Source organism: Alosa alosa, chromosome 8, assembly GCF_017589495.1.
Source record: "Alosa alosa isolate M-15738 ecotype Scorff River chromosome 8, AALO_Geno_1.1, whole genome shotgun sequence".
In the NCBI taxonomy this organism is placed as follows: domain Eukaryota; kingdom Metazoa; phylum Chordata; class Actinopteri; order Clupeiformes; family Clupeidae; genus Alosa; species Alosa alosa.
Genome location: NC_063196.1, coordinates 4,543,435 through 4,557,326, shown reverse-complemented (window position 1 = coordinate 4,557,326; position 13,892 = coordinate 4,543,435). Strand labels below are relative to the sequence as shown.

The 13,892-nt window shown below is 44.9% G+C and overlaps 1 protein-coding gene across 1 annotated transcript; it reads right to left on the bottom strand.

Moving 5' to 3' along the window:
• Positions 1 to 2,611: 2,611 nt before the first annotated feature.
• Positions 2,612 to 13,374, bottom strand: si:dkey-177p2.6 (uncharacterized protein LOC568712 homolog). The gene is made up of 2 exons (XM_048250720.1): positions 12,425 to 13,374; positions 2,612 to 4,440 (listed from the first exon to the last, which is right to left on the bottom strand). Exons 1-2 carry the CDS (start codon positions 12,562 to 12,564, stop codon positions 3,720 to 3,722), a joined length of 861 nt encoding a protein of 286 aa, XP_048106677.1. The 5' UTR covers positions 12,565 to 13,374; the 3' UTR covers positions 2,612 to 3,719.
• Between the last annotated feature and the right edge of the window lie 518 nt (positions 13,375 to 13,892).

The window sequence follows — 13,892 nt, the reverse complement described above, 5'->3', positions numbered from 1 at the left end:
AGGGAAGCTGAGACACAGATAAATAAAAAGGGAAGCTGAGACATGGATGAGTAAAAAGGGAAGCTGAGACATGGATGAGTAAAAAGGGAAGCTGAGACATGGATGAGTAAAAAGGGAAGCTGAGACATGGATGAGTAAAAAGGGAAGCTGAGACATGGATGAGTAAAAAGTGGCACCATCAAAACACAGAGAGGATTGCAGATGTTCAGTGTAAGTGTGCATTAAAGCTTCTCCCGGGCCTCATTCAGACGTAGGAGACCGAAGACGACTGGGACAGACCAGCAGCCACTGCTTTTTCACAGAAGGCAGTTGAGGCAATCTTTCCTTGCATCTTTGTAAAAGAATGCCTCAACACTTGTGGCTTTAATGTGGCTTCTAGCTTTCTTTGCAGACATTTCTTCATTATTAGTTTTCAAGGAAACACACATGAGCACTTGGGGTAGGGACAGAGGTTATATTCCAAGATTCATTGCTGCGTGTTGTAATAAGAAATAATAACACAGCCCTCTAATCTACTTAGGTGGCTCTAAATGTTATCAAAATGTAACATGGGACTGCCAACTGTCACTGTTTAAAAAGCCTCACTTTGTTACGTTATCTAAAATTTAGAAAATAGTGCCATGTAGAAATTATAATAATAAAACGGGATCACTGCAAGAGTGTCTTGCGGTAGAGATGCAACCCTACCCTGACATATTCATATAACTGTGAATGGCTTGATTGGTAGAGTTACAAGTATTGCGTAATTAAAACATAACTGGGTACCCCCTAGACTGGAGTGTCTACCAAGGTAAAACAAGTCTGGCCAAGACTTGCTAGATAAAACTTTGCTAGATATTGACATATCAACAAAAGATGGTAGGCATCCTTCAGTATACCAGACAATGGCCAACATACATGTTTGTGTAATTGAAGGAACAGAAAAAAAGACAAACAAAAATAACACTCAAGGGTGACATTAGCATGGAGAGCTGCCAAATTGACTGCCTGGTTGGTAGAAATCTCTTTAGTTTGTACATGTATATTAATATAAAAACAAAACATAAAAGAAAACCAAACAAACTTTCAATAGATATTTCTGTACTAACATTGACAGAATTAGCAATTTACAAAAAAAAAATTATTTCCATGATAAAAATCTCACAATAAGCAACAGAATATTTACAAACACTCCTTTCTCATCCAGTGGGGTAAAACGCCCCCTTTTTAAACCGGACCATTTTCACACATTTAAATAAATTTCAATATATTATCTCATTAACTTAACCACACAGGAAAAAATAAAGAAATACAAATATATACAGAAACACACAACAGAACATTAGAAAAAGAAAAAAAAAAGGAAAAGAAAAGAGAAAAAAAGCTTGCAAGCCAACGGTTTACTTGATGCAGAGCTTTCAGCAGGAGACACAGGAAGAAAAAACAGGGAGATAAATGTCCATGGACAATGTCGGTGGAGGAATCCTACGGCCATGTTTAAAGAGGGCCGTCTCCACGACATAGTTGTAAACATCCCCCACAGGCCAGAGGGGTGGGGGTGGTGCTCTCTGAGCACCCCAAATTGGAGTCCGTAGACGTGTGCCTTCCTTAACAGAGAAACCCCTTCCTCCGTGTCACAGACAAAATAGCATGTTCAATGAGATTACAATTTTCAGGGATTTTTCATCAGTTTCTTTGCACTTTGGATGATTGAGGAGTTCGGAGGGCTTTCCTAGTGAAGGTGCTCACTCTTGTGAGACGGGGAATACATTGCTCTTCTGATGAGGGAAAAGTTGCTGGCATTTGTCAACCAACTCCACACAAAAACAAAAGGGCTCAAGCCCCTCCTCTTCCCTGCTTCCTGATTGGCTACTGAGAGAGAGGGGCCCCTTCGGTGGTGTGTTCACACTATAACACACCAGCTGTTGTGAAATTTTCAGTGAAGCTTTTTCCTCAAGCACAGAGCTCCGCGTGACTGAAGCTCTGGGCTGCAGCTCTCTCTCTCTCTCCCTCCCTCCCCCGCCTCAGCCCTCAGTCAGCCAGTGCCACAGCACACACCCCTCCCCACCTGCAGCCCCAGCTCCACACACATACACACTCACGTCATGCACGCACACGCACACCTCCCCTTGTGAAGCAACTTCCTAGTGACCAAGACCCTGATTGGCTGCTACTGGTTATTATGCAACTCCTTGAAGAAACAAATGGTTCGATCATGGAGTAGGGGGAAGCAACAAAAAGGGGCTAGTGTGTGTGTGTGTGTGTGTGTGTGTGTGTGTGTGTGTGTGTGTGTGTGTGTGTGTGTGTGTTTCGTACCAGCAGCCCTGTGGCTGGTGTACTTGTGTCAGTCCTGCCCTGCCCTACGTGCATGAGTTATGGACTTCACTGACATTTCATAGAGTTGCAAAAAGTCTTTGAGGTTTGCAAAGCGGAAGAAGTGGGTGCTTCAGAAGTCTGGCTCTAGATAATAATAATAAAATGGTGCCTTTCAGGTGTTTAAAAACTACTCAGTATTCATATTAGAAAATCAATCTTAAGATTTCAAATATGAACAAAAAAGTCTCAGGATGTTGGGGCAGAGACAGAGCTGCTCCCTAGTAAAAATGATCGATCGAGTGTGTATGTATGGGGCGGGGGCACAGTGTGTAGTTCCACCATTGCCAGTCTTCTTGTCCTCCGTTTATAGGCACTAAAGTTCATTCAGCAGGATGCCAGAGCATGTCTGTACTCGCCACAATCATTAAAGTCAAAAATGTATAAATGCAGATTTCTTCATCTTAAAACAATTTCTATGTATAAAACCAGGAAGAGACGAAATGTGTGGCTGTGTAAAGAATCTCTCTTCAGCAGTTATCTACAAGCCTGACATTTTATCAGACCCAAACGCCCCAGTCCTCCTGCAGAAACGGGTGTCCCTGTCCACCTCAGACCTGAGGTGCTGAACACATGGCCAAAGCAACAAGGAAAACAAGGCCTGCCATAGAAGATAGTTGGCAGAAACAAACAGCGCTGTGGACTTGGGTCACAATGGGGGAAACGTAGCCTTCCTCCGATACTACACAGCAAGACTGACAATAGTCAGATGTTTTTTGTTGTTGTTGTAGTCGGGAACACAAGACTGCTAAAACATTGACTTTATATAGTAAAATATTGATAGTGAGCTCTTGGTTGTTGAGAGGTAGTGCGAGTGTTGTCGGATGTGCATGTCATGATCAGACGGTAGAGTTATTGATAGCAAATGTAATGCTCCACCAATACTTAGTGGTGAGTTGGGCGGGGGGGGGGTCAAAAAGTCATCTACATTTTGTAAAATGGTAAAACATTTCATATTGCACCCCTGGCTTTGCTCCTGGGATATTTCTTCAGGTTTTCCTGAAGGGCTGTGATGCAGGTAAGTCTCATGAACAGTAGTACTTGAGCGTTTGTCGCTGAGGTCCGTGCAGACAGATGCAGTGTCTGCGGCGAGGGGATGGCTTTAACTCAGGCCAGGCTGGAGCCAGAAAGGGTTACGCATGTATGCATACATCCTACAGCGAACAAGTGTGGGTCAGGCAGGTTGACGTCAATCTCCTTCATAATATAAATATATTTGAGATAGTTATCTGTATAAAAATAGATTCACTTTTACCATTTCTTGTCTTTTTCTCTTCTTTTTTAAAAAAAAAAAAAAGCATACCAGAAAGAGGTTCATGATTAAGGTCTCTGTATAGAGTGAGAGCAGAGGTGGTGTGGGGGGCTGCTCAGGACTGCACCAGAATCTCCATGATGTGGTCCAGGTCGTTGAGGTCCGTGAGGCAGAACTGAAGGGCTGAGGAGGGGGCGCAGCCAGAGGAGGGGAACCCCTTGAGTCCGTCGTCGCCGCTGTTACTGCCGCCCCCGGCCGCGCTACCTCTCTGCGCCGGGGTGAGCGCCAGGGCGGAGAAGTCCGTGGCGTCGTACATGGACGTGTCGATGTCCTCGAAGATGTCGTCCAGCGGCAGGTCGGACAGGTAGCAGCTGGCGGAACTCGTGATCTCAAACGCGCCGAACAGCGTGTCCTGGAGCGGGGCTGCTGGGTGGACGGCAGAGCCGTCGTCCAGTTGTGCGCCGGACGCATCGGAGCCGGACGCGGGCGACGCCGGGGGGCCACGAACGGGCTGGAGGTCCGAGGGCACGGGCGGCAGGTCGGGGGCGTGGCGCGGGGTGAGGGCGTGCAGCGACGGGGCTGGCGGCGGGGGAGGGCAGGCAGCGGCAGGCGAGCCCTCCTGCCTCATCTCCTGCTGGAGGTGGCGGAGCGTGTTGGCCAGGAGCACCGAGCGGTGCAGGCTGGGCTCGGCCCGCCGCTGGCAGCTCTGCAGCTTGTCCAGGCACAGGTCCAGCACGAGCTGCCGCTGCTGAGGGTAGGGCAGGCCCAGAGGTGCAGCGTCACCGGCGACATCGCACTCGCTCAGCTTACGCTTCACACCACGGCCCAGCAGATACCTGCACAGAACGAGGACAAAGAAAGGGGGAGAGAGAGAGACAAAAAAAAGAAAACAGAAAGAGGGAGGGATGATGGAAAGAGAGACAAAAAAGGGTAAGATTACAATCCAAACACACAGAGTACAGCTGAGCTGCCTGGGGAAAGATGCACTGAAGGGACCTGACTGAGTTGGAAATCCACAGCATGCCAGCTAAATTCTAAGTCATAAAAATACACTACTTGTGTATTTCATACATTTACAATCATGGCCTTTATAGAGAGACTCATCACGCAAATGTTCTGATTCTGCACAGGTCATACGGTAAAATACTGAACAGCTAAACATACACAGAAAATAACCACAGTATATGGACCACATGCTATGGATTGACAAACACTGAAGAATTAAGGTCTGACTTTCAGTCCGAGAGCACACTACATGGCAAGGAAGATCTTCGCGGATGCCTGAATCTGGCTGATTGTATGTCAGAGGAGGTCAGGTTGGTCATGGCGTTATGAAAGGACAGCGCTGCCACGTGAGGGCTGCGTGGTGCTTATGTTGCAGACGGTCATGTCCGTCACTGCAGCACACACTCAAAGGGGGGGATGGACATGTGCGTCACAACACACACACACACGCTCCGGGGGGTAAGCTAATGGGACACTGGTTTTTGGGAACGCTCTGATGGTCACCATGGTGATCCCCATCCATCTTTCTGCTGGGTGTCAGCGTTACAGATGGTGCCTGGAAAGAAGGGCTACAGCGCTGCAACTGGCTGGAGGGGCTTAATCCCCCACCCCTACACACACACAGACACACACACACACACACACACACACACAGACACTCTCTCTCTCTCTAAACTCCCCTAGTACACAAAGACACAAGAATGAGGGATCAAATGTTGTGGACCGGACACTGTCGGGGGGGTGGGGGGTGGGGTTGTGCTAAAATTTGTGCTACAATGATGAAAGGACATGAGGGATGATGTGTGCCTCTTCCCACTACAAGGAACATTTAGAATATCTTCCCAAGTTGATCTAACTTGAAAGCATGGTCAAACATGCATTATTCTAGCTAGAGACATCGTCCCACAGATTGAAAGTATAAAGTGTAACACAGATGCACACCATACCCTCCCATTCACACACACACAATATGCTTTTTCAATAACCACTTTTAATTTATTCTTTAAAGTTCAGCTGGAATTTCATTACTTATACTTCCTTTTATGAGTACATGACAATAAACTACTTGAACTATACAAAGAATAGCCAAATTGTGTGAAGGAGCGGCCATAATGCTTTGTGAGATTGTGTGCTGAGGCAAGAGGCAGAATATAACAGGTCCACCAACAGAGCACTGCTGAACAGAACAGGTCCACCATCCGCTGTGTCTAGTCACACTAACCTGCCCGTCTCTCTCCTTCCCTCTTACTCACTCACTCACTCGGCCTCTTACTCAGACTCCTGCTGTTCAGTCCTCCTGCTCTGTAAATGGCTGACATCTCCCCGCTTTTCCTCACGGCCCACTCTCTTCTCCCCCTCTGCCAACCATGCAGCCTTTCTTCCATCCCTCTGCTCCCTTTTTTCCTTCTCTCTCCTCCTCCCTCCCTCCTTCTCCTCCTCCTCCTTCTCCTCCCTCCCTCCTTCTCCTCCTCTGTTCTGCAGGCGCCTATGTGTCCACACTTAATCCATCACGGTGCTCAATGCGAGCAGACATCCCCCGCAGGTCCGAGCGCACGCCACAGACGACTTCTGCGCTCTGCTCTGCTCTCCTCTCCCTCCTCTCTCCCACTGCAGAGCCCGCAGCCCCAGAGCTCACGTTACGGCAGGACCAACACCAAGCGGAGGCAGGATCAGCAGTAGCCAACACAAACACACTACAGCAATGTGCGGTCTGCGCTGCTCATCCGTGGGGCCAGCGGGACAAAGTCATCACATGGCTGCTGACAAGATGCACCCAAATTGTACAAACATGTATTTATTTATTTATTAATTAATTAAGGGCATTGTGAGTAGCCCAGTTGTAGTTCAGCACAGTCGGAGGAAGCTCACTACCTGCCTGGCCATGTGTTTCCTTTCCGCGTCATGGAACCGTGTAAACTGTAAGATGACGGGAGCTGCAGTAAAGCCAACTTGACTGCGGCAGCTTAGAGCCGTCCACAGGGGGGCTTTCTACACCGCACTCAGGAGCCGCTGAGGCAGAAGACCTCATCACATGACTGGGAGAGACATTCTGAGACGAGGGGAAAGTGAAAGTACGCTTCGGACCTCACACATCCTGAAACAGGAGCCCAGAGACAGTGGCTTTGGTAGCCCGGGGCTGCCGCAGGAGAGGGCTGTCCGCTGACGCCACTTCCCCATCACTGCAGTGTGGTCCTCCACACGCTTGCTCATGCGCTCCCGACAGCTGGACAGCCCTCATGAGCATCTGAGACTGCCCGTCGTTATACAACGGCCCACCGGGCAGCTCCAGGATGGCGCGCTCTGCCAGCGCTAGGTGCCAGGTGCCACCACTGGGGAAAGGGCAACTCTATAGAAGCCTACTCCGGTGTATAGGAAGACAGCATGGATGCCCACATTGGCATCCAGTAGGCTGAGAGAGTGACACAATAAGTCTTACAACATGTACTTGCAAAAGCGATCTATGAATGAGAGCTGGCTGAAAGGTAACAATAGTACCTCTTGCCCACAGAAGCAGCAGCGTAAATATAAAACATTAACAAATTATTTGCAGTCTCCCCTGCACTCCATTTTAATAGCAGAAAAATAATGCTTTTGTTTTTACGAATATATTTCATCCACTTTACGCATAATCTTGATCCTAGTGTGAAACCCAAACTGATCCTTAAAGCTGTAGATGTTGGTAAGAGGTGGGGAGGTGGTGGAGGTTGTTAGAAAAAGACCATGCAAGTGTAACCCAATGGAATTGCCACTTCCCATTATGGTGCGCAATAATTCCCAGGTAGCCCCTAGATGCGTGCACGAGACGAATGTTAAAAAACAACGACACGAGACAAATGTTAAAAAACAACAACAGAAAACAGTCAATCGGTAAATGAAGTAGCAGCACTACGTCTGATGAGACGGAGAGAAAGATTGAGGAGATTTAAAATACGGACGACTTCGAAATCATAATAGGTACTTGGAACTACGGACACTTGGATACTTAAAAACGAACATTGGAAAACAATATAAGGATCCTCTTTCCCCCGCACGAAGCTTTGGTGAGTCGCAAGTCACAGCTGAACGCAAACAGATTTGCATGTTTTATGTAATCAGAGCCAATTATTTAGTACATCTTAATTTTACCCGAAAACAGATGATCACCCTTTGAAAAGAAGAAAGAAGACTTTTCCCTTGTATTTTGTATGGTACTGGAATCCTGGTGAGCAAGCCTTGAACATTTGAAACCTAAGCTAGCCCAGCTAAAATTGTATCGGTAATTCCGATTTGATTGCTAGACATTTAAAACCAGTCAGGACACCCGATCTATAGATCAACCATAGAGTTTATTTAATGTATGAAATTTAGACAATTTAATATAATAATGTGCTTGTTAAAAGAACTGTAAGCTCCGGTTGCCGTTAGCCGCCGACTCAGGCTACAGGGCGTCCATGGAAGCCATAGCAACCAAGCTAGACGTGGACAGATTTAATAACGCTGTCTGGCTGTCATCCAGCCTGGCTGCAATGACATTTATTAGACTGCTCCTACAGCAATATGCTGCTGTTGTTAATCAAACTCAGAAATTAGTTATATTTAGTATTTATGTGTTATTGTTATGATAGAGATTGAAATTAATAAGAAATCTGTACAATTTTGTGCAGACTGGTTTTTGTTGTACCCCGAACAAACCCCATTGCCTTGCCCTGGAACTCTTGGATACCTTCTGGATTTCCCTCATCGTCCTGGATTTGGATTCACCGTCGTCACCATCTACATCAACTTGCCCCTTCCTTTTGGACTGCCTGTTAGGCTACACTCCCCCTAACCCTTGTGATTGTGGTAGGATCTGGACATTGCACTTTGCACAAGTTGGACTGAACCATTTCCCCTTTTCATTTATTTTATTTTCTTGAGTGCACTCACATTTTGTTTTGGGTTGGGTTTTATTTTGTTTAATTTATAGTATATAATAATATTGGATAATAAATATAAGACAAGATATTAGGTAATATAGTATAAGGTTAGGATAATATATTAATAGTATTTTAAAAGGAAAATACAATTAGACTTAGATATTAAATAGAACAAAAATATAAAGTAGTACATGGATATATAAATACAATAAATAGAATAGAACATAAAATAGCATAATAGAATAGTAAACAGCTATAACATAATACATCTCTTTTAATATTGATATTGAAATAACTTAAACCGAATTGAATGACTTTGACCTGTGAAATAAACTATATATTTTTATTATAAACTTTATCCACGAGTGCGTGTGTTGTCTTTGGGGTGAGTACTAGAATCTGGTCTAGTAAAAACCTACACCAATCTCCACTGAACCTAGATATTAGACTATAGACTGTCCCTGCACAAGTATAGGCCATTACCCTGTCGTGCAGGTTACACAAGTGTGTGTGTGTGTGTGTGTGTGTGTGTGTGTGTGTGTGTGTGTGTGTGTGCGGCAGTAAGGCGGCAGGGGCGCCTGAAATCGTGATCTTTCGCTCCTTGCTTTGGCAGTTACGGAGGCATCAAGTCGTGCTTCAAAACCAAGCCACCCTCATTATACTTTTCTCCTCCCGACCATTTACCATGGCAACGGCAGTGGATGAGCGGGTCAGGACTCAGGTGACATGCTGTTTCTGGGACCGCCAAGAGCACACACCAGCAGCACAAGTTCCAGTAACAGTACCAGGGGGAATCAGAGTTGATATGAATTTGCAGTAAAAAATGCGTACTGCTGTAGTGAGCCATGTCCAGTCGGACATAGATGCTCCTGTTCAGAGATATATAGGCTAGCAGCTTTTCTTGAGGGAAATTCATGCCTTGCTTTAACACTTTCATAGAAAAGAACCAGATACGCCACCAGGCCTAAGTCAATCATTTTGCATGCATGCTCATTTTTTAAAGCTATGTCCAACATGATTGAACTGATTCAAGTGGGTGAATAAATATAAGGAAAGTGACATTCTTTCTGACCAAATCTATACAGACAACCAAAACATTCACCCAGTTGACCATCTTGGCAAAATCATTGACATAGGGATGTCCAGATATAATACGTAGCCCAATGTTTGGTGCACTGTGTCCACATCTGGCTTCATGACACTTTCTAGCCTCAGTTCTAGAACTGGATTTGGACTGAAATTTGGTTGATCTTAACAGTTTTCTTTTGGCTCTTGTCTTTCAATGCTTTCAGAAACACTGGTTATAATTCTCAATCTTTTCTAAAGATTTCAATGGGAAGGGGGGCAGTAATCACTCACAATTAAATAAATGCATATTGCAAGAAAACCTCATTCACACACAGATGGCTCAAGTCTATGCTTCTCAAAAGCATTTCATGTGCTTAGGTCTACAACTTGGTATGGCATCATTGAGTGCATTTGTCCCCGTCCAGGAAGAATACTAATGCTGAAGTTACAATGAGGAGCGGGCCGTAGTGCACTCGTCTCTTCTCCTCCCTCTGTCTATGCTCTCTTATCCCTGCCCTGGAGGTAGTCACTCGCTCCAGTACAGAGAGAAAGAAAGAAAGAAAGAGAGGGAGAGAGAAAGAGAGTAGTGGGTGTAGACGAAGCGCAATAGTAGATGGAGAGAAACCAGCAGGAAGAGGCAGTGAGGATTACCCAAGAGTAGGAGGCGAGCAGTGAGGGGTGGGGCCAGTCATTGATAAGCACTCAAAGTGGTGCTGGTAATGAACTGGGTCGGAGGGGGCAGGGAAAGAGGATATCCATATAAGGGCCACTTTGTCACTCATACAACGGAACCACCCTCACCAATATGAGTCACATCCGTGGGGTTAGTCACAGCGAGGGAGACATGAGTGGACCCAAACTCAGGGCTCGTATCATGGGTCGTGATGGGATGCGTTACCATGGGTACTTCAGTGATAAACTAAGTTGTAGAGATGCAGTAACAGTCTTACAACGCTATACCCAACTACCCTCATTTCTTTTAAAGGGGGAGTCTTATTGCACCCTTTCTGTCCTATGTACAGTAGTACTATAAACTGCTAATCTTTTAAATACTACATAGGCCTATCTCAGAATGCAAGCAGCCCCATTCATAGTTATCCAATACCTTTAGTCAAGTCTAATGTGTCAAATTCTTGCATACTGAAAAGCCCAGCAGTTCCACTATTTTCTTCTGAGAATCTGCATATCAAACATAACGTAGGCTACAGCCAGCAATTTTATGTTTTACCATTTTAGCTTTGCGCACTTAAAACAATAGCATTAAACACACACAGAGACAGAAACGATATTTTGTGTATCTTAAGTTCGTGTGGAAGACCGCACAAGACTGAAAGACCCTTATAATTGCTGATATGAAATAACTAGTCAACGCATTACCAGGCCAACTCCAAGTCCACTATTTTGCACATGCTGAAAAAAAAAGGGTGGTATGTCCACCATTGCGTCCTCATCAGGAACTGTTGAAATCAATGGCCGTCTAATAGAAAATGAAATTGAAATCAACATTTCCGAGTATGATGTAAAAAAGGGAATTAGTGGGTAAACGTGACCGTGCACACAATCGACGAATCCTTATGTTTACTCACTTCAGGAGATAAAACCGAAACTACGGAACGGTACTATAAAACGAAACTGTAGCCAATTTCAATGTAAGTGCCCAAAGCGTCGCTAAATTAAGACATTTATGTCCGCTGACACAAACCGGATTACTTTCAACGTTAGAGTTAATGCAATGTTAACTGACATTATTCCCACTTCGCCTCACGTTAACTGTAACGTCACTACGCTTAGGGGAGATGGCCAATGCTAATCTAGATCTACTGCCTGATGATAAACTTGGACGGATATCCAGCGCAAGCCTGCTTGTCAAATTAACTGAATAACATCACCATGACTAGCTACTGTACTTGTTAACCATAATGACAAAGCGCTATGGAGGGCAATTTAAATCGTAGGATATTCTGCGCACACTAGCCATGGATTCATAAAGTTCACTTACTCCAGAAATCACGATTCGGTATATTTTACCAGCATTAGATCTAACCATGAACTTCCAAACAGTCGATATTTAGGGTGGTTGCCATTGTACTTTTTCTAGCAAGTTTGAGTAGGCTAGGTGAGGGGTAGCGCATGGTTAGTTAGCGAGATATTGATCCATTACGCAACACCACAGCGGCACGGAGCGCCACTTCAACTAGCCACTGAACGTTACGCAAATCGCTGATCGCCTAGCTATCTAGCAAGCTAGTAGCTAACCATGTTAGCTAGGTTGAAAGTACAACTTGAAAGTTACCAAGGAGGTATTTTCATCTAATGTTATCACAGAGACTGATCTGTAGCATGTTAACTAACTGGGGGTGAGACACTGAACGTTTACCTGACTGCCAAACCACAATTAATATCAATCATAATCAGCTCTTCAGAAAGTAATGTTAACTTAGCGTTAGTGAAGCAGCGATGACGCTAGCGTTATGTGGGCTCCGAGTTCAATCCTTACTTTCATTTCATAGCTCAACGGTACTAAAGGTTGAGCACTGGCTATCGGTATCTAATCAAAAAGCTCAACAGCTGATTTGGTAACCGACGATAGGTAACGTGTAGCTAGACTTCTAACGTTAGAGTATTAGAACTCACTTCAATGACCAGAACATTACGTTAAGCAAGCAACATACCGTTGACGTTAATAACGTTAACGTTAGTTGTCGCCGTGACAAAAGTTAACATTAGCTGACTAACCTTAATGTTGAACTTAAAAACAGAGGGGAGGCTACATTAGCCATATTAACACAGATAACAGACATGGCCCATGGAGCCAGAGAACTGGGACAACATGGCTAGGAAGTTGCGTTACCTTGACGAGGAAAGGGCATCTCTCGGTTGCTCAACTTCCTTCGCAGCGGAGTCCACATCTAGTCGGCACATAGAGGCTGCTCGATTTCGGTTTTTCCTCTTCATCGAAGTCTCGTAAGACGCAATATCCCTTTGACCCATACCATAATGTTTCACTAAACTAGCGCACTTGCTAGTTTGTTGGAACTAAAAGAGAACTTAAGACAGTTTTCTATCACTGGCTAGCATCGCTATCCAATTGATGCGCAATGAATTAGCCAAGTTAGCTACTTAGCTAACGGCGCTGAGCTGGCTAAACTGTTTAACGTTACTGGCTAAACTAATGTTTGCATTTAGTTTGATGTTACACTGTTTTTTTTAAGTTGGTTGCAGACCGGGATTTATCGACTATGTGCTACATTCTCTGACTGATAATAAGCGAATAACTAAGTGAATTAGTTTTGACGGTTCATCTAAGTGTTCGCCTGTCCAAAGTCTACACATTCCTGACTCACTAGCACGCAGAACGACTGCTCCGACCAGGCAGCCTTAACGAGCTAGGCTACACTGTGATTCTCCAACACAGAAGCTACGGGAAAAGAGGCTCAGCTGATTGACGGTCGTCAGGTGGGAGAGCCTGGATTGGTCCAATGAAATTTCAAGCTCGCGTAGTAACTACATCTGATTGGCGGAGTCAGTTCTCTCCTTCTTCCTATCGCTATCTTTCATTCGTTCTATGTACGCGCTCGCAGACCAAAAACGTGACCAGGAGAAAGGCTGTAGAAACTCTACTAGGGCATGGTAGAGCAGAGACCAGAAACGTGTGAGAATACTGTGACTGTGAAAGACAAATATTAGTTTTTTTTAACATAATTTCATGTTCAAATATGTATTGTATAATTGAAAAATGCAGTTTCCCTGTATTGTGTGAGTTTCAACTGCAACTAGACTGATTTTCTTTTCCTGTCTTCGTGCAGCGAGCGCACGGCATGAGCAACTGGGATTTAAACTGTGACGTTACTTTTTGAGTGACGTCTACGCTTGCAGCCAATACCAGAACAGCATTCTTATGCGCTCCAATGCAACTCCAAATGGGTAATGAAGAAAATGAAAATATAAAAGAGCATAAACCGGTTCTTAAGTTGTTAACGCTAGGGCTATGGGCAAGACTGTATTTCGGATACAATACAGAAATACAACAACAGACAAACCAAGAATAGAAATTTGTGCTTTACCCATATGGCATATGGGTCCCTAGCGAATCAACGCCGCAGCTACGTCGTCGCCTCTTCCCCGTCGAGAACCATTTCCAGTTGTGCGTCTGCGTAGAACTCCATAGACTGCCGTGTCGTGGTCTTAAAATGTTGCTCTCACAACCAGAGGCATAGGACTGGGGGTAAAACCACTACTGATTATAGGGGCCCAAGAGGAGAGGGGGCCCTAGAAAAGTCTGGAATATATTTTATTTTAATAAAAGGAGGAACATGGGG

Excerpts from the sequence above, each read along its gene's own strand:
- si:dkey-177p2.6 (XM_048250720.1), bottom strand. The coding sequence starts at position 12,564 with ATGGGTCAAAGGGATATTGCGTCTTACGAGACTTCGATGAAGAGGAAA. Across the intron at positions 4,441-12,424 it reads GATGCCCTTTCCTCGTCAAG|GTATCTGCTGGGCCGTGGTG; the intron begins GTAACGCAACTT and ends CGTTCTGTGCAG.